Raw genomic sequence first — 25,345 nt, forward strand, 5'->3', positions numbered from 1 at the left:
ATGAGCTGCTCATTAATGGTCCAGCAAGCTCCTGTTGATCTTCGGTAAGTCTTGGAGCACGGGAAGTTCCGAAGACTGGAAGAAAGCTGCTAAAATGCCAGATTTTAAAAAGGGTAAATGGGATGACCTAGATCCCAGCCAAAATAATGGCGTGGCTGATACAGGACTTGATTGTTAACTAAAAGAGGGCAATGTAACTAATACAAATCAACATGGGTTAATGGAAAATAGATCCTGTCAAACTAACTTTGTTGTTTTTGAGATTGCAAGTTTAGCTGATAAAGTTAATAGTGTTGACATAATATACTCACTTAAGTAAGGCATTTGACCTGGTACTGTATGGCAATTTGGTTTAAAAACAAAAACAAACTAGAATGATATAAAAGTAACATGGCACACATTAAATGGATTAAAAACTGGCTAGCTGATAAGTCTCAAAATGTAACTATTAGTGGGGAGCCATTATTGAGTGGGCTTGTTTCCATTAGGGTTGCACAGGGATTGGTTTTTGGCCATATGATATTTAAAATCTTTATCAATTATCTAGAAGAGAACAAAATAATCACTGTTTGCAGAGGACCCAAAAATGGGAGGATGGTAAATGACGAGAACAGGTCACTGATTCACAGCAATCTGTCACTTGGTAAACTGGGTGCAAGCAGTTAATATGCATTTTAATAAAGCTAAATGTAAATGTATACATCTAGGAACAAAGAAGGTTGGCCATACTTACAGGTTGGGGGACTCTATCCTGAGAGGGGTTTGGGGATCATGGTGGATAATCAGTTGAACTTGAGCTCCCCGCTGAACATGGAACACTGTGGCCAAAAGAGCTAATACAATCCTGGGATGCTTAAATGGGAATCACAAATAAGAATAAAGAGGCTTATTTGATCTCTGTATTCGGCACTGGCGTGACCAGTGCTGGAATCTGTGTCCAGTTCTGGTGCCCACAATTCAAGAAAGATGTTGACAAATTGAAGAGAGTTCAGAGAAGAGCCACAAGAATGATAAAGGATTAGAAAACGTGTTTTTATAATGATGGACTCAAAATGCTCAAGCTATTTAGCTTAACAAAGAATAGGTTAAGGAGGGACTTGATTGGTCTCTAAGTACCTACATGGGAAACAAATATTTAATAATGGGCTCTTCAGCTTCCAGCCACTGGATCATGTTATACCTTTCTTTGCTAGACTGAAGCTAGACAAATTCAAACGGGAAACAAGGCATACATTTTTAAGAGTAATTAGCCATTGGAATAACTTACCGAGGGTGGATTCTGCATCGTTCACAATTTTTTTAAATCGAGATTTTTAAAAGATGCCCTGGGAATTATTTTGGGGATGTTCTACCGCCTGTGTTATATGGGAGGTTAGACAAGATTTCTTCTGGCCTTAGAATCTATGAACAACACAGACTGTACTCCATTCACATTCCTGTACTTCAAAGCGGGGGAGGGATAGCTCAGTGGTTTGAGCATTGGCCTGCTAAACCCAGGGTTGTGAGTTCAATCCTTGAGGGGGCCACTTTAGGGATCTGGGGCAAAATCAGTACTTGGTCCTGCTAGTGAAGGCAGGGGGCTGGACTCGACCTTTAAGGTCCCTTCCAGCTCTAGGAGATAGGATATCTCAAAAAAAAAAAAAAAAAAAAAAAAGGACTTCGTTTTAGCCAACAGGGTGGTGACTAATGTGAATGCTGAACATTACTCAACTTCAGAGGCTGAGAATGCTGTTGTGAAATTAATAGTTACTTTTACCCTATGAAACAAGCAGCTTAGATCAGAAACGAACCAATATGATGTGATAGTGCAGAGTACAAGTCAGTAATTGACTCTCCTACTTTGACTTTTAGTGGCTTAATTTGAGACGAAATCTCCACCAAGGATGGCAGTTGTTTTGAATATTGAAAATAGATAGGTCAGGTCTAGTCTAGTCTAGCTGAGTTGGATGAAGTCTTTCCTGGTATGAACACTAAGTTATTGGACCTCTTTCAGATTTTTACGCCATGTCCCTGTGGTGTATGTGGACTATCCTGGACCAGCTTCACTTACTCAGATATATGGAACATTCAATCGTGCAATGCTGAGGCTCATCCCATCGCTCCGCACATATGCAGAACCTCTTACTGCTGCCATGGTAGAGTTCTACACAATGTCACAGGTAACTTGCTCTACACACTATTCCCAACTTCTGCTGACTAGTCCTCTTTCCTAGTTACTTTAGATAAATTCCAGTGCATTTTGTCTTGGCCTGCTTACCCTGTTTTTATTAGCAGTTGTGAGATGGGGGCATGAGAAGCATTGTTTGCATGTTAATTATTGTTGCACAACTTTATCCTATTGGATACTATACCCAGTGTTTTGAATTTTTAGGAAAGGTTCACCCAGGACACACAGCCACACTACATCTATTCACCTCGTGAAATGACTCGATGGGTGAGAGGTATCTTTGAAGCCTTAAGACCATTAGAAACCTTACCTGTTGAAGGCCTTATTAGGATTTGGGCACACGAAGCCTTGCGTCTCTTCCAGGACAGGTAAAGAAACTATGGAAATGGTATTAAAAGTACAAATTGATCTTTTTCTCAGCTCTTTCCAGAGACTTTCCTTTAAAACAAGTCGAGGTCCAAGTTGAATTCTAATTTGATTCCAGATTGCTCTTTCAGATGTATAAGTATAAACACTCACAGGGGCTCAGCTGGGCAGAATACTCAAGTAGTTTAAATGCCAAACTCACTTTTTTTAACATCAGTGATTTCAACTTCAAACTGATGGCTCATTCATTTATCTGCTTGTAGCACAAAACTGTCTTAATGGGCAGGTTTGTGAGGTGAAGTACAGACTGCCTACAAAGACCACAGGATTATAGTGCACCTCAAATTTAAAGGTGATAAAAACTAATAGTTTGAAAAGGCTTGGCCAATCTCAGTAGGCCCCTTTCTTCAATTGTTGCATTTGAGATTGAGGGATTTTATCAAATGCAAATTGAGATTTTTTCCAAAAATGGACCTTAAACTGTTACAATTACACTGAAAGGCTTCCCCTCCTCTCACCCCCCCCCCTTGCTCCTTTCTCACATCTTCAGGATTTGTCAAATTGAAATTGTGCTTGCTGTAGAAATGAACAACAGTTTAAATTCGTTAAATAAGTGCTACCCTCAAAGGCTTATACACAAAACCAAAATATGAAGAATACCACCTTTGGATTTGAAATCTAGTCCTCTAAGCTCAGGGCAAGAGAAGTGTCTGTTGGATTGCTAAGTATTTGCAAGTAGATAGAACTGACCTATATTTACAATAGTATTACCCTTTGCCTTAACTTGCTATTTATAGTACTTGGTGTGTCCTTCACATATATCTGTTTTTAATAGGTGTTTCCTGCTTGCTTGTAACTAACTCTCTCTCTCTCTCTCTCTCTCTCTCTCTCTAGACTTGTGGAGGATGAGGAGAGACGTTGGACTGATGAAAACATTGATATGGTAGCTCTGAAACATTTCCCCAACATAGACAAAGAGAAAGCTATGAGCAGACCCATCTTGTACAGCAATTGGCTGTCAAAGGTAAAGAGGGATATCTCAATAGAAGCCTTGCCATTGACTGTTGCAGACACGAAGTATCCTATTGAGAGTGAATCTTAGGCAGCACTCCTTCTAGTGTACTAAGCGCAGTCCATGCTATGATAGAATTTACCTTTGACAATAAGGATTGCTAACCAGTTGGAGTTGGTAAGCAAACACATTTGATGCGGCATGGCATGATGGGTATCCAGCGCATAGCAGAACCTGTCTGGGTACCAAGGGAGTAGAACTGTAAATTTGAAGGCAGAGCATATATCCAAACAGGGACTCATCTAGAATATTGAGGGTAACAATTGCAGAAAGTATCTTGGGGTCTTGGACTAGTGCAGTTAGAAGATGTAGGTTGTCTCTTTGGCTTGTTTAACAAATAAGCCAATGGTGTCTGTAACCACACTGGCTAACTAATGACTCAAAGAAGAAATGCCACCCACTGAGTCACAAGCTTCATTTCCTAGCATCCTGGGTTTCCCTTGGTCTCCCAAGTGGTGTTAGTCAGATCATTGCATAACTTGATCTGAGGTATGACCCAAGGTGGTATGATTGAGTATGCTTGTACTGCACAATCTTGTATCTGGCTATATGCTTTCAGAACAATAAATGCCTATAGTCATCTCATAACGAACAATAATGTCTGATCAATAAACTGTTCATAGCCTTAGATTTCTTCCCCCCCCACCCCCAATCCTTTATATGGCTTCAACTGTTGCAGCTGACTTCAAGAAACAATTGTGTAATGCTAATATGTGATTGTAAAGCTCATCGCTCTGAATGTTTTAGGGTTTCAGCGTCCAAGCAGGTATTCATAAATCTACTTCTGTGCCTGCTGGCTAAATGTGCTCCTGTCTGTTTAGACTTAACATACATGCACCCAGTGTATTAGGTAACATACCTCAAACCAGTTGAGCCATATGTGTATTCAAATCAGGAATTTGCAGTGATGGTAAAAGTGCCAAGGAGGAGCACAAATACCTATCTACCTGGGAATTTTTTGGCACTTATGGAATATACTGACTTATATTGCCTCTGAAAGTAAGCAGTAGATCATTTTAAATGCCTTACGTGGCTCTGCAGACACGATGCACAAATAGAAAATGCATCAGATTTAAGTGCAACATCTGAACTGGTGTGTAAACTAGTTTATCAACATAAAGTGAAAGTCTGAACTATGCTGCTAAGAGTCACAGCACAGAACTCCTAGCCAAGGGGGAGTGAGGTGGGGACTAAGGTAGCTTTGAGCCTTAATTGGTTACCTAAATTGTGCAAGCCAGTTCCCATGTGCCTGCAGAAATTCTGGGCAGTACTGCTGCCATGGCATGTGACGTTACAGGCCCTACCCGTGGCACATGCTACATCAGAGTCTGAGGGGGGTCCCTGTGGCTGTCATCCTCAATTCTTGAGTTGGGAATTTGTCACTCCAGCCCCTTTATCCAGCACAGAGGGGTCAGCAGGGTTAGAATCTCTCCCTTAGTCTTAAATTCTAGTCTTAGATCTTCTGCTTACATATTGGCCTCCTTATTCTAGGATTATATCCCAGTGGATCAGGAAGAGCTGAGAGACTATGTAAAAGCCAGGCTGAAAGTGTTTTATGAAGAAGAACTTGATGTGCCACTAGTGCTGTTCAATGAAGTTTTGGATCATGTGCTAAGAATTGACCGGTAAGCTGAATTTCCAACTCCTGGGTTTGTCTAGTTTGAATTATAAAACAAATCTGTATTCAGACTAGTCCAGAATGGAGCACCAGTTTGTTCTGGTGTTCTACTTGGGAGAGGCATTCTGTAAAGGGGGCACTGCAAGGCTAGAATTGTAGTAGCAGACTGAGAAATATTGCCAATAGTCACTTCAGTGTGCCCCCGAACCAGTCACAGTACTAGAAAAAATACAGGTTAAGGAAAGGAGGTTTGGAAATGTGGTTAGGGTGACCAGATGACAGAGGTCAAATATCGGGACGCGGGGGAGGGGAACGGAGCAAAAAAAAAACAAGCGGGCGGCGGAACAAAACAAAAGAACAAAAAAAACTGCCGGAGCACAGGAAAAACTGAGAACCCACCGGCAGCTCCACACCCCGCCCCCCACCAGCTTGCCTCCGCTCAGTCTCCACCTCCCCCCTCGGGGAGGGAGGGGGGCAGCACGCAGAGACCCCCTCCCCGCCAGAGGGACCTGCCAGGGGGCCAGGTGAATCCCAGGCAGTGCTAGCCTTACTGGAGCGGCTCCCAGGGAGCATCCAGCAAGCAGGTCCTGTCCCTCTGGCACCTAAGGTCGCTCTGGTTGGGGGGGACGGGGGGGGGGGCTTGTTGCCGGCACCTACAAGTCCCCCCGCCCCTGCAGCACACAGTGGAGACCTCCTCGCCGTCTCTGTGTGTGCCTGGGGAGTGGGGCTGCAGCACTTGGCAGGCTCCTGCCGGCCGGCGGGCAGGCAGGCGCTGGGAGTTCAGCTGAGCTGCCTCAGGGCCCAAGAAGAAGAGGTGAGCGGCGCCGGCAGTGCCGGCTTGCGTCCTCCACCAGACGGTCCCCCGATATCTTGACAAAGTGCGTCCTGACCAATGTAAGGTCGGGATGCAGGACAAGTCCCCTAAAATCGGGACTGTCCCGATAAAATCGAGACATCTGGTCACCATAAATGTGGTAGCTAATTCACAATTTATCAAGCAATAAACTTACTTGAAGTACCAATCTCTTTCAGAATCTTCCGCCAGCCTCAGGGTCACTTGCTTCTCATTGGAGTTAGTGGAGCAGGGAAAACGACTCTCTCGCGATTTGTGGCTTGGATGAATGGTTTAAGTGTTTACCAAATAAAGGTTGGTTTAGTTCTATCACTCAACAAAAAAATTGACTGTTAAAGCTTGCAGTTGTCTTGCAGATATTTTATCTTTGGTAAGATAAATGTATAAACGTAAGTCATTGTGTGGGACGATAAGGGCTAAAAAAGATCAGTAACTATTGCTAAATCTTTATAGGTTCATAGGAAATACACAGGTGAAGACTTTGATGAAGATCTGAGAACCGTCTTAAGACGTTCTGGCTGCAAGAATGAGAAAATAGCGTTTATAATGGATGAGTCAAATGTACTGGATTCTGGATTCCTGGAGAGAATGAATACTCTTCTGGCCAATGGAGAGGTAACTTGAGTAAATATGTGTAAAGTGGCAGTTATGCAGGGAAAATCAAGCCTTTAAGAAAAATATACTTATTTCCTGGATTAGGTTCCTGGTCTCTTTGAAGGAGATGAATATGCCACCCTTATGACTCAATGTAAAGAGGGAGCACAGAAAGAAGGTTTAATGCTAGATTCACATGAAGAACTGTACAAATGGTTCACCAGTCAAGTTATTCGCAATCTCCATGTTGTGTTCACCATGAACCCATCTTCTGAGGGCCTGAAGGACAGAGCAGCTACTTCTCCAGCTCTCTTCAACAGGTAACTTACTTATTCTGTTTGGGAGCTAACCAACAACAAAGTATCTTAACACTTCAGGTTTGTCTGTCTGTCTGTCTGTTTGTCTGTTTGTCTGTTTGTCTGTTTGTCTGTTTGTCTGTTTGTCTGTTTGTCTGTTTGTCTGTTTGTCTGTTTGTCTGTTTGTCTGTTTGTCTGTTTGTCTGTTTGTCTGTTTGTCTGTTTGTCTGTTTGTCTGTTTGTCTGTTTGTCTGTTTTTAATTAAGAATATTGTTAATACCCTCTTGAAAAAAGAAATTTTGGAGGTCTTAATGTATGTTTTGTCCTGTCTGCAGGTGTGTCTTGAACTGGTTTGGAGACTGGTCAACTGAAGCACTGTACCAAGTTGGCAAAGAGTTTACAAGCAAAATGGATCTTGAGAAGCCAAACTACATTGTGCCAGACTATATGCCAGTTGTGTATGAGAAATTACCACAACCGCCATCACATAGGGAAGCTATTGTAAATAGCTGTGTATTTGTTCATCAGACCCTTCATCAGGTGTGTTCTGCCATGCTACTCAGATCTCTAATGTCATGTTCTAGTGGACTGAAACAAGTTCAGTACAACAGTGTTGCTGCTGTGACAGTTTTGAGTTTAGGAATATAAAAAAAAAAATCTAGATTATAATCTTTTACATAAAAAAAACTTTTGACAAAAATCCTTTTCCTTTGGAAAGGCTAACGCTCGTCTAGCAAAACGGGGAGGCAGAACTATGGCCATCACACCACGTCACTATTTGGACTTCATCAACCATTATGCCAACTTGTTCAATGAGAAAAGGAGTGAGCTGGAAGAACAGCAGATGCATTTGAATGTTGGTCTTAGAAAGATCAAGGAAACTGTTGACCAGGTACATACCTTTAAACTTTGCTTTTTTAATATAAAATTAGAGCTATTAAAACATTTTAAAACTGAGTTTAGTCTGTACAGACTCTAATCTTACCATTCATGTCAGGTGGAAGAACTGCGTAGGGACTTGAGAATAAAGAGCCAGGAGTTGGAAGTAAAGAATGCAGCAGCTAATGACAAGCTGAAAAAAATGGTGAAGGATCAGCAAGAAGCTGAGAAGAAAAAGGTGAAATCAAAGCTTTCTTTACCCTTTGTACATGAACAATATATTTAGAAATAATATCTTAAAGGTTGCACAATCTTTCTCTTAGGTTATGAGCCAAGACATTCAAGAGCAGCTCCACAAACAGCAAGCAGTAATTGCAGATAAGCAAATGAGTGTGAAGGAGGATCTAGACAAAGTCGAACCTGCTGTCATTGAAGCTCAGAATGGTAAGTCAACACTGACAAATAACTACAGCATTCCTTCCTTTAGGGCAGGGGTCGGCAACCTTTCAGAAGTGGTGTGCCGAGTCTTCATTTATTCACTCTAATTCTAATTTAAGGTTTCGCATGCCAGTAATACATTTTAACATTTTTAGATGGTCTTTTTCTATAAGTCTATAATATATAACTAAATTGTTGTATGTAAAGTAAATAAGGTTTTTAAAATGATTAAGAAGCTTCGTTTAAAATTAAATTAAAATGCAGAGCGCCCCGGACCAGTAGCCAGGACCCGGGCAGTGAGTGCCACTGAAAATCAGCTCGCGTGCCGCCTTCAGCACGCATGCCATAGGTTGCCTACCCCTGCTTTAGGGGTTTGCAGCTGATCCAAAGGCTCTTGAAGTCAGTGGGAGTACTTCCATTTGCTTCTGTGAACTTTGGGTCCATCGCTTTATCAGAAGTATCTTTAATCTTTAGTGTGGAAGTAGGAGAAATTAAAATAATTCACTTACCACTACTGAGCTTCCAAAATTCCCATTATTACTACTGTAGACTTGCATTCTAAGCAGTATTTTTATTAAACTTTGAGCAATAAACTGTCTTAATGGTTCACTGTTTTTTGCCAAACTTTGCTAGATTTACTTACTATCTTACAGTATACCAGGCCACGTTAGAATAGGAACTCCTGAAACAGGAGTAGGTCAACAAACGCCAGGAAATTTCTGGTGTGGACCATACTACTGCACATAGTCAGTCTACAGCACGCTAGCTTGCTGTGCACTTACACCCCAGCTTGTTGCTCACTGTTTTCTAGACAAACCCCTAACATGTTCTGTTTCTGCTGGTGTTGCCTCTTAAGAGATAGCAGTGTCCAGTTCATGGAATTAGTGATTTAATAAACGCTACGTAAGTATCGTGAATGGAAATACTACCTACAACTTATTTACTCAAGACTTCGTTACAATGGCTTATCAGTGGGTTGCATAAGAGGAGGAAGGACTATTTGCCTAGGTATACAGTCGCTCACTGCAGAGGCACAGCCTAGTTTTTAGGCTCCTTAACTTGTGAACTCAGCATAGCTGCCACGTGCAAACTCTCGCACTTGTAGTAGTACTTGGAGGCTTCTGATAGTTCAGCTTGCGCTCTCTCACATGAGAATACTGGTGGAGAGTTTTCAAAATGTGGAAAGCATTTGGTTTTTACAAGAGAGATTTAATTCATTTTAGATATGACCTGAAGCTTAAAAATCTCTCAACAATGTCAATGAAGATTTGCTAATTCCTGTCTCCTCTTCCTTTTTTCTCCCCAATCAAAACTCTTCCTTTCTCCTGCTTGATCTGGCTTAACTACTGTGATTAGCTGTAAAATCAATAAAGAAGCAGCATCTGGTAGAGGTCCGTTCTATGGCCAACCCACCTGGAGCAGTGAAGCTAGCACTAGAGTCCATCTGTCTACTATTGGGTGAAAGTACAACTGACTGGAAACAGATACGTTCCATCATTATGAGGGAAAACTTCATTCCAACTATTGTAAACTTTTCTGCTGAGGAGATCAGGTGAATAACTGCAGGTACCGAGCTACTCCTGGGAATAGAAAGAAATTGTTCAAGATTTTCACGATAGAAATCTTACTAGTAGTCACAATTGGTGATATTAGGGTTTGGTTTCTACCTCACAAAACGCAGAATTCATCTCATATGCGTATGCAGAATCTCCACCTTTTATGCGGAGAACAAAATATCAAACTCTATCAGGGAGAAGATGTGCATCTCAGAGCTAAATTTTTCTCTTAAAATAAATTTTAAAATAAAGTCTGAGTAGCACATACTTCCATTAGAGCACTGGGGTATAGACTATTCCCAGTAACTGAACTTAAATTTCTTTCATTATTTCCCAGCAGTAGCCTTAAATCCCTGATTGTTGCATGCTGAATACTTTTTTCATCCCCTTAATAGCTGTGAGCTCTATAAGGAAGCAGCATCTTGTTGAAGTAAGAGCAATGGCCAACCCTCCTGCTGCAGTAAAACTGGCTTTATAATCAATCTGTCTCTTGTTGGGTGAGGAGACAAATGACTAGAGAAAAACAGACCAGTTATTCTCAGATAATTTCATCAGCAGCATTGTCAACTTTAATACTGAAGATCTAAGGCAGTGGTTCTCACTTTTGTACTGGTGACCCCTTTCACATAGCAAGCCTCTGAGTGTGACACACACACACCTCCCATAAATTAAAAAACTTTTTCATATTTAAAACCATTATAAAAGCTGGAGGCAAAGCAGGGTTTGGGGTGGAGGTTGATAGCTTGTGACACCCCATGTAATAACCTTGCGACCCCCTAAGGTGTCCTGACCTCCAGTTTGAGAACCACTGATAAGATACTGGTTTTAGTTTATCTACTGTAGTAAAGGGGCAACTTCCTCTCAGTAACTCTGCGCTGAGAGATTCAACACTTGCACACATGCTGTGTCAAACATAACTCTTCTTTTGCAGTGATTCCATCCGGGAAAAGATGAAGAAGAATTATATGTCAAATCCAAGTTACAATTATGAAATCGTAAACCGAGCATCCTTAGCATGTGGTCCCATGGTAAAATGGGCAATTGCACAGGTAACTCATCTTCAGTAGATGCACCAATGTAGAATTCTTCAGTGTTGTGGGAAATCTAACACCTAGTGATAAGTGCAAGTTCTAAGGTGCTGGCAATATGCAAGGACTCAGAATTTGCAGACTTCCATCACTCAAAGATCTGTGGCATCTTGTCTAGCTTGTTATTGTAGAGGTAAAAACAGAAATTGGTCTCAAGTGAACATGCAGAGTAAGGTGCTGAATGTTCTTGCATACCTGGTTAACTGTTCTGTGATTAACAGGATCCTGTTACATTTCATAAGAACATGTATATAATGATTGCAACCCTACAACTTACTTTTTCAAAAGACAATTGAAAATCACTGTTTTAATAATAGTGACTAATGGCTGGTCTTTTTGCTCTGTAGCCAGTTTTGCGTACGCACAGACCAGATTTTGTTGCCTGGTTTGGTCTAGTTTCCCCCACCTGACAAGGGTGGGGAATGTTGTAGAGAGTGTGATCATGTCTTATTGAGGAGAGGGCATCTAGCTCTGAAGTAATGTCAATGGCAAGCACACATGGTATCTCATCTAGCCCTCTCCAAAGCCCAGGTTGGTTATTTGTGGGTGTGGGCTTTGGCCAAAGGCTTACAGGTGGGTTTTAGAAGCTTGAGTAGAGTGCTGTTATGGGAAAACAGGAGGGGGCAGGCTAAGCCCAGTGTGCAGGGAAAAGGATACACTAATTTGGTACTTACCCCATAGGGTAAGCTTCCCTCTTCCAGCCTTCCAGACTCCTTGCAGTGTCTCTCCTGCCTTCATCCTACACTCCCTGAGAGAGAGCTCTGGCATCGTGGGCAATGGTCCCTGCACTGCACGATTGAATTTGAAATTTGATTGAAATCTGGAGGCTTCCCAAAGAACATCATTCTCGCTTCAATGAGATGAATAGTGCAGTTCACACCTCTTGGTTCTTTGAGGCCACCTGCAGACTCAGAATAGTGAATCGGTTTAAGTAGAAGACTAGAAACTTAACCTTTTTAAAATGAAAGTCTGAATACCTAAAATCCTGAGGGGTGCCCTCAATCCATAAAAAAATTATGCTTGCTGACTTGCATGGTCCCAAGTCACGTGGTAAGTTCCATTCTAGAAAGTATCTAGAACTGACTGACTGTTCACGTTTCACAGCTGAATTATGCTGATATGTTAAAACGAGTAGAACCCCTCCGCAATGAACTACAGAAACTGGAGGATGATGCCAAAGACAATCAACAGAAAGCTAATGAGGTAGAACAGATGATTCGTGATCTTGAGGCCAGTATTGCTCGCTACAAGGAAGAGTATGCAGTGCTGATTTCAGAGGCTCAAGCAATTAAGGCGGACCTGGCTGCAGTTGAAGCAAAAGTGAGAATCCTTAATGTACCATTTTGTCCATTTTACTGACTTTTCTTTGTTTTAGTGGGTGGGAATAGTGGCTTTGAAACATTCTGTATACCTTTCTAACACAGAATGCTTTAATGGCCTCTCTATACAATGGCTTGCCTTTCAGTATGTTTCCTCCTTTGGACTTCTTACAAAGAGTTTTGCCAACCATTGATAAACAGGCCAGAGTGAGGATTGCTCTTCCAGTCACTGCCTCATGCTGGCCTGCCAATTAAATTGGCAATCTGTCTGATCAGGACTAGGCAAGCAGGTGGAATGTTACCCAAAATCAAGGAAAGCTAGCATAGGTAAAGCCACTCCTGTTTCACAAGCACAAAATTCACTCATTAGAATGATCAATTCTGTAAGTCTCAAATGTGTTTCAGAAGAATTGTGATTACTTAATGCTTGAGTGTATACCTTTTCTCATATTTTAAAACTATCTTGCAGGGTAACTGCTATATTAATGTTTTCTTCAGACAACACTAGTGAAGTCAGGTCAAACGGTCCATACAAATGTCCTCTTATTTTTTGGTTCCTTGAGCTGCACTGATGGAATCATAGAAGTGTAGGGCTGAAAGTGAACTCGAGTCCAGCCCCCTTTCCTGTAGCAGGGTAAAATAAACCTAGTTCATCCTTGACAGGTGTCTGTCCAATCTGTTTTTTAAAATGTCCAATAATGGGAATTCCACAACCTCCCTTGGAAGCCTATTCCAGTGCTTAACTACTTACAGTTGGAAAGTTTTTCCTCATATCTAATCTATATTTCCCTTGCTGCAGATTAAGCCGCTTACTTCTCACCCTATCTTAAATGGACATGGAGAACAATTGATCAGTCCTTTTTAGAACAGCCCTCAACATATTTGAAGACTTTCACTGTGGTTGTCTTTTCTCAAGACTAAACATGCCCAGTTTTTTAACCTTTTCACATAGGTCAGGTTTTCTAAACATTTAATCATTTTTTGTTGTCCTTCTCTGGAAACTCTCCAACCTGTCCACATCTTTCCTAAAGTGATATATCCAGAACTGGACACAGTAATGCAGCTGAGCCCTCATTGCAGTATAGATTGGGACCAGTACCTCCCAGGTCTGTCTTACAACACACCTGTTAATACATTCCAGAATATTAGCCTTCTTTGCAGCTGCATCATGTTGTTCACTCATACTCAATTTGTGATCCACTATAACCTGCAGATCCTCTTCAGCCTAGCCAGCTAGATCCTAACCAGCTATTCCCTGTTTTGTAGTTGTTTTGCATTTAATTTTTTTCCCCCCCCTTTCCTGAATTTCACTTGAGGAATTCAGCTCAATTCTCCAATTTGTCAGTCGGTTTGAATTTTAATCCTGTTCTCCAAAGTGCTTACAACCCTTCTATCCCTTTCCACTACCAGATCCGTAAAATTCACAGCCCAAGAATACTAACAACCAAACTTCCAGAGTTGTGCATGCACTCATAATTGTTTTCTGGACATGCGTAATTCTGAAAATTTGAGTCGAAAGTCTGGTGTGTTGGGCACACTTGTCTGTCCATATGCAAATGCGATTAATTATGGGAGCCTTCATTTTGAATAAAGATGTACATTATATTGACCATTCCTTAATTTCTAGGTAAACCGTAGCACAGCTCTCTTGAAGAGTCTGTCTGCTGAACGTGAAAGATGGGAGAAGACAAGTGAAACCTTCAAGAACCAGATGTCCACTATTGCAGGAGACTGTTTGCTTTCAGGAGCTTTTATTGCTTATGCTGGGTACTTTGACCAGCAAATGCGACAGAACTTGTTCACTACATGGTCCCATCACTTGCAGCAAGCAAATATCCAGGTAAAGATTGCTCCACAATTACCAATGTCATGACTACCACAGGTGTTAACATTGATTGTAATGAATTACTGCTTCATAAAGGGGAAATCACAAGGTGTTCACAAAAGGTAAAGATCAAATTTGATCAAACTTTGGGCTCTCTGGGCAAGTAATAATAATGTTTTACTCTTCAGTTCCGTACAGACATTGCAAGAACAGAATACCTTTCCAATGCAGATGAGCGTCTTCGCTGGCAAGCAAGTTCTCTACCTGCAGATGACCTGTGCACAGAAAACGCCATCATGCTTAAGCGGTTTAATAGGTACTTCATTTGTACAATAAGTACAGAATGTATGGGGATAAACTTAACAATGGATCGGTGCACAGAACTCCCACTGAAGTCAATGGAAATTGCACACACCTATCAAAAGGAAAACTTGATTGAAACTTTATCATCAAACTGAATATAAATGCTTTGAGAATTTTGATCACTGTCTGGTATCTACATAGTACCCGTGATAGCAAATTAAATGCAAGTCTCAATAATCTCCTTTGCTTGTGTTTATAAGCAGAACAACTTGCATTTTTATATACTTCACTATTATACCAATTTAGCTCAAACTGAAAGCTGTTAGTCTGTATTGACTGAAACAGTATCCTTTTGATAGGTGTATCTAGTTAGATTATTAACTGTTATCTTCTTCAAATAATGACCGTGATCCTCCATATTTCATTACATGAGCCTACATTCTCCAAAAAAGATTTAGAATATTAACTCAACCTGAGTGGACTAAATGGCTTCTATCAGAAGCCTTAAATCAGTCATATGATGGAAATATTTTTTCACTAACTTAGGTATCCACTGATCATTGATCCTTCTGGACAAGCCACAGAGTTCATTATGAATGAATACAAGGACCGTAAGATCACTCGTACTAGCTTTTTGGATGATGCTTTCAGAAAGAACTTGGAAAGTGCACTGAGATTTGGTAACCCTCTACTCGTCCAGGTTAGTCTCTTGTTTACATAAATTAAAAAAAAATTGTGGTTGCATTTCCCAGGAAGTACTCTTGAAATCTTCTCTTGCTGGGGCTTAGCAATAAAACTACTCTGGCAATTCTGTGCTTTTCAGGTATTGAATAAATGAAGGTCCTTGTGTAGACAATGGATCAAAATGCAGCAAAGATCATCTTCCTTACCTGTTCTAACCACATTGCTCCCTCTCTCCTACCATATCAAGGTCAAATGTAAAGGCCTTTTTCAGCTGTGCCTCTTGCTACTTAATTATTTGTCACCTATTGTGCTCCTTCTGATTTGACTATCCAGTCTGCTTGTTCACTCCCCTTCAGTGACTCTTTACACACCATCCCTTCTGCACAGAACAGTCCCTACACTGATCTATAATGCTCCTGTTTTTTAAAACTCACTTCTATGGATGTCTACAGTGAATAGTCAGTATTTGAAATAGCTAGGTTAGAGCAGATGGGAGAAGCCAGATTGGCTTGATGAAAATACAAAGAGTAAGGCAAATGTATGCATGTATATAAAAAAGTAGGTTTGTCTAGAGATGGCACCCATTTCTGTAGTATCCAAGCACCTCACAACACCTTAAGAAATAAGGCTATATTATCCCTATAGCACAGATGGACAAAACTGAGGCACAGATGAATTTACTTTCCAAAGGTGTCTGTCTCCATCATGCTCTTATTGCTTGTGCTCTTAAATTGTGAGCTGTTTGAGGCAGGGTTCAGGTCTAATATTTGTAGCAGTGGGAGCATCACTTCTGATTGGGGCCTCTTGGTGCTACTTATAATCTGATATCTACACAATGAAAACAGCAACGTTAAGAAATCCAAACTGGAAACAGTACTTAAGTATGTAATCCATCATCTAAAATGTCTGAATAGTACTTGATCCTAAAAATTAAACTGTGTATAGCTTATTGTATGGGGAATAACATTGGACTAACAGTAGTTACACACATGATCAAAAATTCATGTGGATTACCACTAGAGCTTTTCCCAAGCGGGGGGAAAATGTGTGATACAGATCAAACTTTATTCAAGCTTGTTGTGTTCATTACTCTCTCAATTGTATTACTGTTTAGGATGTGGAGAGTTATGACCCAGTTCTGAATCCTGTGCTGAATCGTGAAGTCCGGAGAACTGGAGGTCGAGTGCTTATTACCCTGGGAGACCAAGATATTGACTTGTCACCGTCCTTTGTCATCTTCCTCTCCACCAGAGATCCAACAGTAAGGAACGCTTACAAATTTGTTTAGCTTTCAGCAGGGCAGAACACACATATTAGGCCAACAAAATGATCCTGATATTTATTTTGATAGGTTGAATTTCCCCCGGATCTCTGCTCTCGTGTTACGTTTGTCAATTTCACAGTAACTCGCAGTAGTTTACAGAGCCAGTGTCTGAATGAGGTCCTGAAAGCTGAAAGACCAGATGTTGATGAAAAACGTTCTGACCTCCTTAAACTTCAAGGTAGGTTTCTGAAAAATCAAACCATAAAAATGTGTCCTAATTAGTCAGAGAATTAGAGAATAAACTTGACTGTCACTCTCTTACTAATATACAGCTATTCCTTTTATAGTTGAGGAATGTGATCTTTTGTAACACTGTTTCAAAGCATATAGGAGATATGACAAGCTGCATAGAATAAAATGTTTGTATAGGTTTATATGCAATGCATGTGATCGCAGATCTCAATTTGTTTTACTTAAGGTGAATTCCAACTGCGTTTGCGGCAGTTAGAAAAATCTCTGCTACAAGCTCTCAATGAAGTGAAGGGACGTATTTTAGATGATGACACAATCATAACTACTTTGGAGAACCTAAAGAAGGAAGCAGCAGAGGTCACCAGAAAAGTAGAAGAGACTGATATTGTCATGCAAGAGGTGGAGACTGTATCTCAGCAGTATCTGCCACTTTCTACAGCATGCAGTAGTATCTACTTCACAATGGAGTCACTGAAACAGGTTAGATAAAGAACCAAATTTAATCCCTTTCTTCTCACCAGAAATATTCAGTAATGTTAACATTTTTCAAAGTTATGCCGTACTGTTTAAATTCCAGTTATGACTACATAAGTACATCATGAATTGCAATAACCTCAGTATTTGTCAAACAGTGGGGCCATACGTTCTAAACTCTCTCTATTTTTTTTTCTTTTTTTTTACTCTTTAGATACACTTCTTATACCAGTATTCTCTCCAGTTTTTCTTGGACATCTATCATAATGTCTTGTATGAGAACCCAAATTTGAAGGGCATTACAGACCATACCCAGCGTCTCTCAATCATCACAAAAGACCTCTTCCAGGTTCAGTATAGAATTTTCATAGACATTGTACTTAGCAAAAATTCTTGTCCTGTGGAAATCTGATTAAGGCTCTTTATAATACAACTAACCGATTACATTTTGTTTCACTAGGTGGCTTTCAATAGAGTAGCTCGTGGCATGTTACATCAGGATCACATAACCTTTGCTATGCTGTTGGCCAGAATTAAACTTAAAGGCACAATTGGGTAAATGTTTGAATCTTTGCTTTTTGAGATGCATCTCAGTTTTCCCATTTACATACATGAAAGCTTTGTATTTGGTGCCTTAAGGTTAACCACTACTTCAGTTGAAGACAGACACTTGGCTAAAATGTACTCTACTTTTAATTTAAGGGAGCCTACATATGATGCAGAATTCCAACATTTCTTAAGAGGAAAAGAAATTGTACTCAGCACAGCATCTCTCCCAAAGATCAGTGGACTTACAACAGAACAAATGGAAGCTATGATGAGATTGAGCTGCCTTCCTGAGTTTAAGGACCTGGTTTCTAAGGTTCAAGCTGATGAGGCAAGTATCCTGCTTAAGCACTGTCACTGCACTAGATTTAGGTTAGACCTATGTTCGGTACTTGCATGGCCCCCCATTGCTATTGTATGAGTACCTCACCATGTAGCTAACCTCACAACACTCCAATGAGGTAGGGAAGTACTGTTCCCGTTTTACAATTGGGAAGTGAGCCACAGACTAAGTGGCTTGCCAAGTTTACACAGGAAGACTTTGAGCAGGGATTCTAACCTGGGTTTTCCCTAGCTAGTGCCCTAACCCCGGGAACAGTCTCCCCCTCTCTGTAGAAATTAGTATATAGTTTCAAGCATTGGGTTTTATTTTACTTAAGTGGACTTCCAGTATCTTCAGTAAAATGCAGTACGTTTTTAGTTTTGGTTGGGGTTTTTGCTGCAGTAAAACCCCCCGTCAGTATCAAGACCTTTATAATGGTAGGCTCTGTATCCATATGTGTATAGAAAGTCCCTGGTCTGAAGATCTTACAGCTGGAATGGAATCCTAAGTGTCATGTACAATGCATCATAATTAATATTTCTTTCAATACAGCAATTCTGTATCTGGTTGGAGAGCAGTTCACCAGAGCAGACTGTGCCATACATTTGGTCTGAAGAAAAACCTGCAAGTAAGTTCAGTTGCACTTTTACCCTGGCAATTGCCTTGCTACCAATTTAAGTCTTGACTAGAATAGACCTTCATTGAAGTCTTAGAATTTAGCACTTATGAAAACTGCAAGTTTGATAGGATTGAAAATGGAAGTCTTCAATCCACAAAACAATTGCAGCATGAGTAATGACTGTGCAGCCTGTCCCTGACTCTAACCTACCATAGAGTCTTTGCCGCAAGATGGGGCATTATCTTGATATCACCCTCAGACTGCCCACAAAAAGGTGTCGGTATCAGAATTTTTACATGAGTGCGGTTTCCTTGCAAACGTAAGTAAAAGAGGCAAATTCAAATGGTCTCTTCAAAACACGGTTAAAATCGGTTCCAGTGTAGTCAGTGTGGTGCCCTGCAACAGGAACAAACTACCCTACAATCCACTGTACATAGACCGTTGAATGGGCATCTGTGCCTTTTGGTCATTGCCAGCCTGGTCTAAGTTACTCAATGCTCTAACAGTACTCTGTAAAAGGCTCTCTTGTTACAAGTTTCCTGATCTTGCCTGGTCTCCTGCTAGAACTATTGCTATCTCTGCGCGCCCTCCCCCCCCCCCCCCCCAACCTCAACTTCTGTATTAACAGTTCATGCTAAGTGTAGATATTTGTAGGTGGCTAGAAAGAAACTAAAGCTCTGGATTGGAGAAAAATTAAAAGAAAACTGCCACTCTTTTGCTTAATCTTTCCCATCTGTAAGATCACATGGGACAGCACTTGTAGGCAAAATTTGTTTGAAATAGGCTATTTATAATGAGTATTTCTTTGACACAGCTGTCTAATTGCTATAAATTGTTACTAACCAACTTTTTTTTCTAAAGGTTGCTCACTTTTAGTAGCTGCTGTAAAACTCTTTGGCTATGGGATCAGAATTTGCATAAGATAAACTACACTAATTTCCCGTAGTGCTTTTATCACTGGAGCATATAGGTTTCAAATGATAGCTAAACAGTCAGTAGATCTGGACAAAATCTTAACAAGGGATACTGTCAAGCTAAAAATTTTCTATTACAAATAACAGCTTAATTATTTGCCTTAATAGTCTAGCATTCTTCATGTGTTATGCATTACACAATATTGCCACACTTTAGTTACAGATGCTGCAGGAAAGCGTTTTTCTTTGCTGAAATATCTAGAGAATTCATGGCAACACTTTTATAGGCTTTAGATTATGTATATGAACTCATTGCGGAAGCATCCAAAGGCCCTAATCAAATTAGGGTATTTTTGTACTAGACACTGAAAAGCTCGCAACCTGAAAAGAGTACTACTGTGTGTAAGCCTAATAGTCACATTGATAGATATGCCTAGGTCAGTTTAAGATAACCTTCTTGGGACAGAGTTAGTTTTGATTGTCAAATTGATTTACATCAATTACCATTATGTGAATTTGAATCTAGAGTCCTGCATTTAGCAACTTGCATCTCAGTCTTTAAAAGCTGTAGTTGTTTTGCCAAGTCTTTTCTTTCTTCTCCAATTATTTGATTAACACTGTTCAAGGATAGGGAAGAAAATGTTGAGTTATGACCTGTTAAGCTTCAGGAACAAATAACACTCTCTTCTTTTCTCATTTTAGCACCTATTGGGCAGGCCATTCATCGTTTACTCTTGATCCAGGCATTCCGTCCAGATCGTCTGCTGGCCATGGCACATGCCTTTGTTTCAGCAAACCTTGGCGAATCCTTTATGTCTATTATGGAGCAGCCATTAGACCTGACACACATTGTAGATACTGAGGTAAATTATAGGAATGAAAATACTTTACTTAAAACATGACCTATTGAGGGCATAAATCTCTGTTGGTGATGGCACATCAAACTGCTCTGCCTCAGTTTCCATTATAGGCTTCAGCACTGAGAGAACAGTATTCCTAGGATCCTTTTTAGCTAAAACTATTGCAGTATAACACAACTTACTAGCTTTGCTGAACACAGTTATTACAATAGCATAAGGGATGAAGGGAATTTATGCCCCCCCCTGGCAGATTTGGGGGAGGTGCATAATTATCAATATGGTTTATTCTTACAGTAATTGTGACTGTTTTGTTTAAACGTCTTGGATTGTAGGTGAAACCTAATACTCCTGTACTGATGTGTTCTGTACCTGGCTATGATGCCAGTGGCCATGTTGAAGATCTTGCCACTGAACAAAACACACAGATTACCTCTATTGCTATAGGTAAGAATACATTATCGTTAGGTTTGGCAGAACTTGACGAGGTTGTTTTGTTTTGTTTTGTTTTTTTAAGAATTTTTGACAGATACTGATGTTAGTTTTAAGAACACTTAAAAGTTCAAAACTTTCAGTGGAGGGAAATTGGGGGGTTCAGAGGAGACAGTTTATTTAATGACAGACATTGAAATTCAAAAAGTTAAAGCTTTATCACTATAAACACACATTGTCAACATCACTTGTCAAAATATATAAAGTAAATATCCTTAAATCTGTCTTCAGGCAGCATTTTTCTTGTTTGCCTGTCTGTAAATTTTTATTAGTGATTCAGATATTTTTCATCTTTGTGTGTGTGCATGGTGAAATTAACATTTACTAATTTAAAAAAAGCAAATTGTTCCAGGCATAATTGTCATGTTTGTCTTATTTCTTACCACCTCATATAAACATATAATTTAAGCCAATTAAGTTTCTAGAGCTAACCATAACCTTCTGCTTGTAGGCTCTGCTGAAGGATTTAATCAAGCAGATAAGGCAATAAACACAGCAGTGAAATCTGGCAGGTATGTTCTGTTCCTCTTTTTTTATATCAGTAGAACTGTGAATAACATAAGTTAGTTACTGTTCTGTTACCATATTCTTGTAGGTGGGTGATGCTAAAGAATGTCCATCTGGCTCCTGGTTGGTTGATGCAGCTAGAGAAGAAGCTGCATTCTTTACAACCTCATGCTTGCTTCAGACTTTTCCTTACAATGGAGATAAATCCCAAGGTAACTGAAACCAAGTTCGGCTTCGATTGGCACAGCAAGTGGTGTGTAGTGCTGTTCCAATGTCCACTGTTACAAGAATCCCACCAACTAGGGCAGCATTCCCCATGATGGCCTTAGTTTGACAGGGGAACGGGTGCATTTTGGAATGAATCTGCAGGCGGAGGAACAAATGTCACCAAAATCCTGCCTGGTGCATTCTAGGGTATTGATCACCCCATTCCTAGTAATGTCATGTGCTTTGTAAATATCCTGTCTCCCTGCTTACGTAGGGAAGAAAAGGCTGCCTACATCTTCCCATCCTTTCCTTTTCTTAATAGAAAGTAGGAATTGGTCCTTTAGTACTTAATTCATGTTAAAGTATATGATTCTCATGTTGTAAGTCCATACTGCTGGTAGTTTCAGCATTTTATTGCAAGAGGGAGGATACTCTGTTACCTTTCAAAAAAAACTTAGTGTAGGATAACAAACTTGTTCAAAATATCACATTCTTCGTAGAAGAGAGCGTTCTTCAGGGTGTAACTTTTGTGCTGATGCTCTTCTATCCTAGGTGCCAGTGAATTTGCTACGTGCTGGTCGGATCTTTGTGTTTGAACCTCCTCCTGGTGTAAAGGCGAACATGCTGAGGACGTTCAGTAGTATTCCTGTTTCTAGAATATGCAAGGTGAGGTGATGGTTTCTGTGTAGTTATGGGGAACTCAAACTGAAAACTGTTTATGAAAGTTTCTTTTTAACTTCATAGCTTTCAGTTGGTCTATCATACATTAAACTAATGCTATGCCTTCTGATATTACTGTAAAGCAACCAGCTTTTCAGAGGCTTTCACTTTACCCTGACTAAAACATGCATGGCATGTAAGGAAGCAATCTGTTAAGCTTTTTGTGATCTGATGCATTAAAACCTGGAAATACTGTGCTACTAAACATTTGACATTCACCAGCACTGTAGCCAGCCTGGTTTCTTTTTTAATAAATTCTGATCACTTTGGTTTTAGTGTGGAGAAATAATGCATTTTCTTTTTCCCATCCTAGTCTCCAAACGAACGTGCTCGTTTATATTTCCTCCTTGCCTGGTTCCATGCCATCATTCAAGAACGTTTGCGATATGCTCCCCTGGGCTGGTCCAAGAAATATGAATTTGGTGAATCTGATCTGAGATCTGCCTGTGACACAATAGATACATGGTTGGATGATACAGCAAAAGTAATTGAATTTTTTGCTCTTGCATAATCTTTTTTAAATACAAAGTAACATTTGGATTACTTGTGGTTACTGTTCAATGAAGGGCAGATTAATCTGAAACACTGATGAGATTAGCTGGAAGCAAGCAATATAAAAAGAAAATAGCCAAAATCAAACAAACAGGTTTTCATTAAACTGTCCAAACTCGATTTCCCTATTTTTATGGGGAATCTTCACATTCTAATTAAATTGTCTTTACTGTCAGGGCCGCCAAAACATTTCACCTGATAAGATCCCATGGTCTGCTCTGAAGACATTGATGGCACAGTCCATTTATGGAGGTCGCATTGATAATGAATTTGATCAGCGTCTGCTAAACACTTTCCTGGAGCGTTTGTTTACCACTTTGAGCTTTGATAGTGAATTCAAACTGGCTTGCAAGGTTGATGGACATAAGGATATTCAAATGCCAGATGGAATCAGGTATTTTTTTGAACCTCAAATTTCAGTTTGGTCTCACCTTAGTAGCTTGCTTTCCTTCCGAGAAGCTGGACTCTAAATTGTATTTTTTTGTATTGGTATTTAGCCAGGCAACGTATTCCTGGTTGCCTATTCAAATACGTGAGATTATGGATAATTAATTTAGTTCAATTTACTGCCACAACTTTCACTTGCAGACGTGAAGAATTTGTCCAATGGGTTGAGTTGCTGCCAGACACACAAACCCCATCCTGGCTTGGTTTACCAAACAATGCAGAAAAAGTTCTTCTCACCACACAGGGTAAAACTTGTATTTGACTTTCTTGCGTGTTTACAGGTTATGTAAACTTCAAACTCTTCAGCATTTAAAAAAATTAAAAAATAGATGAGACACAAGTATCTTTTTCAGTAACACTAAATAGTAAAGTTACAAATATCTCAATGTGTATTAACTATATCAGCCTCCACAAAATAACAAATGTCTATGAATTCTTAAGGTTGAAAGTAACTTGCTTAGAATTTCATCGGTAGACAGGAAGATACTACACAAGTGAGACTGACTTTTACTTCTAGTTCTAAGGAAGGTTACTCACGTTTAATAGTATACGTGAGAATTATTTTTAAATAAGTGGCAGTCACAGAAGTGTTAAATGTAATCCACTAATGTATCTTTAAACCTTTCCTTGTACTGATATCCCAACACTTTTTTCTTTTGTGGCTCTGCTTACTTTATTCTTTGGTTCAGGTATTGATATGATCAGTAAAATGCTGAAAATGCAGATGCTAGAGGATGAAGATGATCTAGCTTATGCAGAAACTGAGAAGAAGGCAAGAACAGATTCAACTTCAGATGGGCGTCCATCCTGGATGAGAACACTGCACACCACAGCCTCCAACTGGTTCCACCTTATCCCACAAACTCTAAATCATCTTAAACGAACAGTGGAAAATATTAAGGTGATTATTAAGATTTCCAAATACATATTTTGGTCTGTAAACGTGTAAGGGTTATGCAAATGTGGGTGAGGTATCCTACTCAGATTACAGCTTGAAAATGGTCTCTCTAGATCCAAGTAGTATAGCAGACTTTGAAACAAGACATTGTTTCCTTTTCTTTGCTATAATTTAGTTTAAGAAATTATGATAGAGTAACACTTCCATTTGGTTGGGAAGGTATCATGTAGAAGAGTTCATTTATAGTCTCTTGCTTTCTAAGCCGGGGTGCTGTAAGTGCAGCTTCATACACACCACATGCTGATCACTCGAGTGAACTGAAGAGTGTATGTTGCCTCAAAGGTAGTATCACTGGCCGGTCCTCACTGGAAAGATGGGTGGTAGCTAACACTGAGGCTTCTGCTAATTGGGAGTGGGGACTAATAATGAAAGGGAGCCATAAAGCTCTGAGGGCTAGTATGAGACAGGTTGTTTTACAATCGAGACTCTCCATAATCTCTCTTAATTTCTAGGTTGTTGAATAATTCAGACATGGATTATATATTCAACTTCTCTGTTTAGATCAAGTTAGACTTGGGCTCTGGACATAGATACAGAAAGGAACAGGAATTTTTAGTAATCAGACCAAACTGCAGCAGGCAGTTTGCACGCTGTTGTTCCCCCCTACAGTTGGCGTCAGTAGGGAATGAAGTACTTGCTTTGATTCCCTTAAACTACCATCTGTGAGGCAGCTGCGTCTTTGGGGTGGGTGGAGGAAATGACTGCATCAGTTGATGATAAAGCATGTGGGATTTGGGCAGCCAACTGGTGCCCTTCAGTGTTGCAAGGCTAAGTTAGTTTTCCCACCAGAAGACGTTCATCTTGTTGTTTCCTCATTTTTCTTGCTGAAACAAGGATCCGTTGTTCCGATTCTTTGAGAGAGAGGTGAAAATGGGAGCCAAATTACTTCAGGATGTCCGTCAGGATCTTGCAGATGTGGTTCAGGTTTGTGAAGGCAAGAAGAAACAGACCAACTACTTGCGTACACTTATAAACGAATTGGTGAAAGGTATGTGACTTCAAACAAGCTTCTCTTTTTAGAATGCTTTCCCAGTAATCCTATTGCATCAGTTGATATCTTTTCTCATTTCCGGCACTGACCGGGTAAAAGAAACAGCACTATTCTTGCCTAATACAAAATTCTGAAAGTCAAAATGGTGAGGTTGGTCCTGTGACC

At 40.1% G+C, this 25,345-nt stretch overlaps 2 protein-coding genes across 2 annotated transcripts in view; one reads left to right on the forward strand and one right to left on the reverse strand.

Moving 5' to 3' along the window:
• Positions 1–25,345, reverse strand: part of LOC135983199 (uncharacterized) — a 372,285-nt gene that overhangs the window by 81,731 nt on the left and 265,209 nt on the right. The gene's annotated exons all lie outside the window — the stretch shown is intronic.
• The window catches only part of LOC101950935 (cytoplasmic dynein 1 heavy chain 1), an 81,905-nt gene that overhangs the window by 43,573 nt on the left and 12,987 nt on the right, over positions 1–25,345 (forward strand). Inside the window, exons 41-74 of the mRNA XM_065593602.1 lie at positions 1,994–2,159; positions 2,372–2,535; positions 3,428–3,557; positions 5,097–5,230; positions 6,256–6,370; positions 6,530–6,691; positions 6,776–6,990; positions 7,302–7,506; positions 7,685–7,858; positions 7,964–8,083; positions 8,169–8,289; positions 9,640–9,835; positions 10,771–10,888; positions 12,032–12,247; positions 13,874–14,086; positions 14,260–14,387; positions 14,921–15,074; positions 16,173–16,319; positions 16,410–16,560; positions 16,801–17,054; positions 17,263–17,397; positions 17,509–17,603; positions 17,751–17,925; positions 18,469–18,544; positions 20,152–20,312; positions 20,642–20,753; positions 21,250–21,310; positions 21,394–21,517; positions 22,065–22,178; positions 22,546–22,716; positions 22,961–23,178; positions 23,373–23,476; positions 23,921–24,132; positions 25,024–25,177. Of these exons, the coding sequence (XP_065449674.1) occupies positions 1,994–2,159; positions 2,372–2,535; positions 3,428–3,557; positions 5,097–5,230; positions 6,256–6,370; positions 6,530–6,691; positions 6,776–6,990; positions 7,302–7,506; positions 7,685–7,858; positions 7,964–8,083; positions 8,169–8,289; positions 9,640–9,835; positions 10,771–10,888; positions 12,032–12,247; positions 13,874–14,086; positions 14,260–14,387; positions 14,921–15,074; positions 16,173–16,319; positions 16,410–16,560; positions 16,801–17,054; positions 17,263–17,397; positions 17,509–17,603; positions 17,751–17,925; positions 18,469–18,544; positions 20,152–20,312; positions 20,642–20,753; positions 21,250–21,310; positions 21,394–21,517; positions 22,065–22,178; positions 22,546–22,716; positions 22,961–23,178; positions 23,373–23,476; positions 23,921–24,132; positions 25,024–25,177 (5,195 nt within the window). The remainder of the gene's footprint in view (positions 1–1,993; positions 2,160–2,371; positions 2,536–3,427; positions 3,558–5,096; positions 5,231–6,255; positions 6,371–6,529; positions 6,692–6,775; positions 6,991–7,301; positions 7,507–7,684; positions 7,859–7,963; positions 8,084–8,168; positions 8,290–9,639; positions 9,836–10,770; positions 10,889–12,031; positions 12,248–13,873; positions 14,087–14,259; positions 14,388–14,920; positions 15,075–16,172; positions 16,320–16,409; positions 16,561–16,800; positions 17,055–17,262; positions 17,398–17,508; positions 17,604–17,750; positions 17,926–18,468; positions 18,545–20,151; positions 20,313–20,641; positions 20,754–21,249; positions 21,311–21,393; positions 21,518–22,064; positions 22,179–22,545; positions 22,717–22,960; positions 23,179–23,372; positions 23,477–23,920; positions 24,133–25,023; positions 25,178–25,345) is intronic.

Source organism: Chrysemys picta, chromosome 4 (genome assembly GCF_011386835.1).
Source record: "Chrysemys picta bellii isolate R12L10 chromosome 4, ASM1138683v2, whole genome shotgun sequence".
NCBI classification, from domain to species: domain Eukaryota; kingdom Metazoa; phylum Chordata; order Testudines; family Emydidae; genus Chrysemys; species Chrysemys picta.